Genomic DNA, 3,044 nt, shown 5'->3' with positions numbered 1-3,044 from the left:
TTTGCTGGGACATCCTTGAGTTTCTTGAAAGCCACCGAGAGTGCAGCCCCTCACTGGCACAGTCTGTGGCCACAGGGAAGGTAGAGAGAAATAAAATGAGAAGTGATCAAAGACACTTCCTTGAGGACAATATGGAAATAGTAAAATACAGAAAAAGAACCTTCAAAATGAAACCAAAAAGATGTATCAAATATGACTTTTATTAAAAGTGATTTGCCAGAAATTGGCCAGCAGTTCAATGTTTCTGAAAGCATCCAGTCATCAGTGTCCACAGTGCAGCCTTGAGCTCCTGGTTCCTCAGGCTGTAGATGAGGGGGTTCAGGGCTGGAGGCACCACCGAGTACAGAACTGACAGGGCCAGATCCAGGGATGGGGAGGACATGGAGGGGGGCTTCAGGTAGGAAAAAGTGCCAGTGCTGATAAACAGGGAAACCACGGCCAGGTGAGGGAGGCAGGTGGAAAAGGCTTTGTGCCGTCCCTGCTCAGAGGGGATCCTCAGCACGGCCCTGAAGATCTGCACATAGGAGAAAATAATGAACACAAAACAGCCAAAATATAGAAGAGCAATTAGCACAATAAGCCCCAGTTCCCTGAGGTAGGATTTGGAGCAGGATAGTTTGAGGATCTGGGGGATTTCACAGAAGAACTGGCCCAGGGCATTGCCCTGGAACAGGGGAAGGGAAAATGTATTTGCTGTGAGCAGCAGAGCATTGAGAAAGCCACTGGCCCAGGCAGCTGCTGCCATGTGGGCACAAGCTCTGCTGCCCAGGAGGGTCCCGTAGTGCAGGGGTTTGCAGATGGACACGTAGCGGTCGTAGCACATGACGGTCAGGAGGGAAAATTCTGCTGTGATGAAGAAAAGAAAGAAGAAAGCCTGTGCAGCACATCCTGAGTAGGAGATGGTGCTGGTGTCCCAGAGGGAATTGTGCATGGCTTTGGGGACAGTGGTGCAGATGGAGCCCAGGTCGCTGAGGGCCAGGTTGAGCAGGAAGAAGAACATGGGCGTGTGCAGGTGGTGGCCGCAGGCTACGGCGCTGATGATGAGGCCGTTGCCCAGGAGGGCAGCCAGGGAGATGCCCAGGAAGAGGCAGAAGTGCAGGAGCTGCAGCTGCCGCGTGTGTGCTAGTGCCAGCAGGAGGAAGTGGCTGATGGAGCTGCTGTTGGACATTGGCTGTGGCTGCACATGGGGACCTGTTCAGGCAGAAAGGACAGTGACAAGTCACTCAACCTCAAGGAGAGGTTGCTTGGAGCCAAACCTGGGCCATTCCCTGTAGACTGTCCTGCTGGGACTCACCCACCTTTGTTCCTGATCTGGGAAAACCTTCACCCAGGCCCCTGCCTGAGCTCCAGTTGTGCTGGCTGAGTGTGCCAGGAGCAGCCAGGGCTGTGCCTGGGAGCTCTCGAGGAAACATCCCTGCCCCGCTGACCTGGGTTTGTGGCCATGTGGCAGAGCGACAAGGATTTCTCAGGGGAATCACTCCTAACACAGAAAGGGTTGGTAGCATCTGCACTCAGACTTCTAAGGGAAATAGATGGCAGGAGTTGGATTTAGGAATTGTCTTCCTACCCACACATCATTCCTTGCTCTCTGAGGTCAGAAATCCCCAGCATTCCTGATGCACCCAGAGTTTGCCACTGAGAAATGTGAGAGGCAAAGGATTCCCTGTGACTGAGGGAAGGTGAGGGGCTGGATGGGCTTGTTCCCCCTGCACTGCTCTGTTCAGCCCCCTCTGCTTCCCTGAGCATCTCCCTGGGCCTGGACATTCCCTCCTGAGAGGCGCCTTGTCCCTGCCAGCGCTCACAGAGCCCATCCCACCCTGTGTGCCCTCGGCCCGGCCCTACAGAAACCTGCCTGTGTGCAGGGCCCTGGCTGGGGCAGGGTCTGTGTGCAGCTGGGCGAGGGCAGCTCAGGAGAGCCCTGCTGGGCCCTGCAAAGGTGATGCTGCTGCTGTCCAGGGCTGAGGAGTGGCTGAAGGCCCTTTGGGAGGCTGCCAGCAGAGAGACTGACCACCCAAAGTCACAGTTCTGGAGTCTCTGTAAATGTTCACACATTCCTTTGATGATCCTGTGTGTCCCTTTCAACTCAGAATGTTCTCTGAATATCTGATTACAATTCCTGTTCTGCTTCTCTCATCCCCCTGTTTTTTACAATCAAAAGAGAAAAAAAATCCCTTGTCATAGTGTTAGACCAGTAAAGTAAAAACCAGACCTTTATTGCAAGTTTCCAGGTGTCCCAGTGGGGATGGGGCACACCCAGCCATCGATTTCAACAATTTATTAAGTTTAATTAATTAGGATATTTTACAGGAACATCCAAAAGGAAATTCAGTTACCCCAGTTACACACCCCTGGCTCAACCCATTGGAGTAGGTCCAAGGAATTCTTTGCCCCAGTTTTTGTTATCACTGCTCACATTCAAAAACCAAGCCCTGGGCTGCAGGACCCTGCTCTGCAGGACAGCCCTGGGCACCCTGGCTGCTCTGCACAAGAGATGATCAGAGAATGTACTCACAGGGTCTGTGGGCATTGGGATGTTCCTGCCGTGTGTCTGCCAGTGCCAGCAGGAGGAAGTGGCTGATGGAGCTGCTGTTGGACATTGGTTGTGGCTGCACATGGGGGCCTGTTCAGAGAGGAGGCAGTGACAAGTCAGGGGAGATTTTGCTGAGCAATGTCCAAGCCCTTTCTCCCAGCCCTGCCCCTGCCACTCTGGGCCACCCAATTTTCCTTTTCTCAGAGCTGTTTATTCAGCCCTGTGCCTGGAGCTCTGCTGGGATCTGGCCCCGTTGCTGTGATGAGCAGGGGCTCTGCCCATGGACACCGAAGAGTCAGCTCTGCTCTGCAGCAGTGGCGTCATGGGAACGGGAACAGAGGCCAGTCCTGGCGCTGGATTTTATCAGCCCAAACTGCTCCTGAGGCAGAGGAGCCTGGCAGCATCTCCTGTCCCAGGGCTAAGGAGCCATGATGGCCAAAGGCAGTTTGAGAGGGTTTCCTGCTGTGCCCAGGGAGATCAGAGAGAACTGTGCAATGCAAAAGCCTTGGCTGTA

At 53.9% G+C, this 3,044-nt stretch overlaps 1 protein-coding gene across 1 annotated transcript; it reads right to left on the bottom strand.

Annotated features, from left to right (window-relative positions):
- Positions 1-325: 325 nt before the first annotated feature.
- LOC137467040 (olfactory receptor 14J1-like) lies at positions 326-823 on the bottom strand (the record flags this gene model as incomplete). Its single annotated transcript, XM_068178600.1, has 1 exon — positions 326-823. A coding segment is annotated over exon 1 (498 nt), but the record flags the coding sequence as incomplete, so codon positions are not given.
- Positions 824-3,044: the final 2,221 nt, after the last annotated feature.

The sequence above is a fragment of the Anomalospiza imberbis genome, unplaced genomic scaffold (assembly GCF_031753505.1).
Source record: "Anomalospiza imberbis isolate Cuckoo-Finch-1a 21T00152 unplaced genomic scaffold, ASM3175350v1 scaffold_508, whole genome shotgun sequence".
Taxonomy (NCBI): domain Eukaryota; kingdom Metazoa; phylum Chordata; class Aves; order Passeriformes; family Viduidae; genus Anomalospiza; species Anomalospiza imberbis.
Note: the sequence above shows the minus strand (reverse complement) of the source record. Positions and strands in the feature narration are given on the sequence as shown.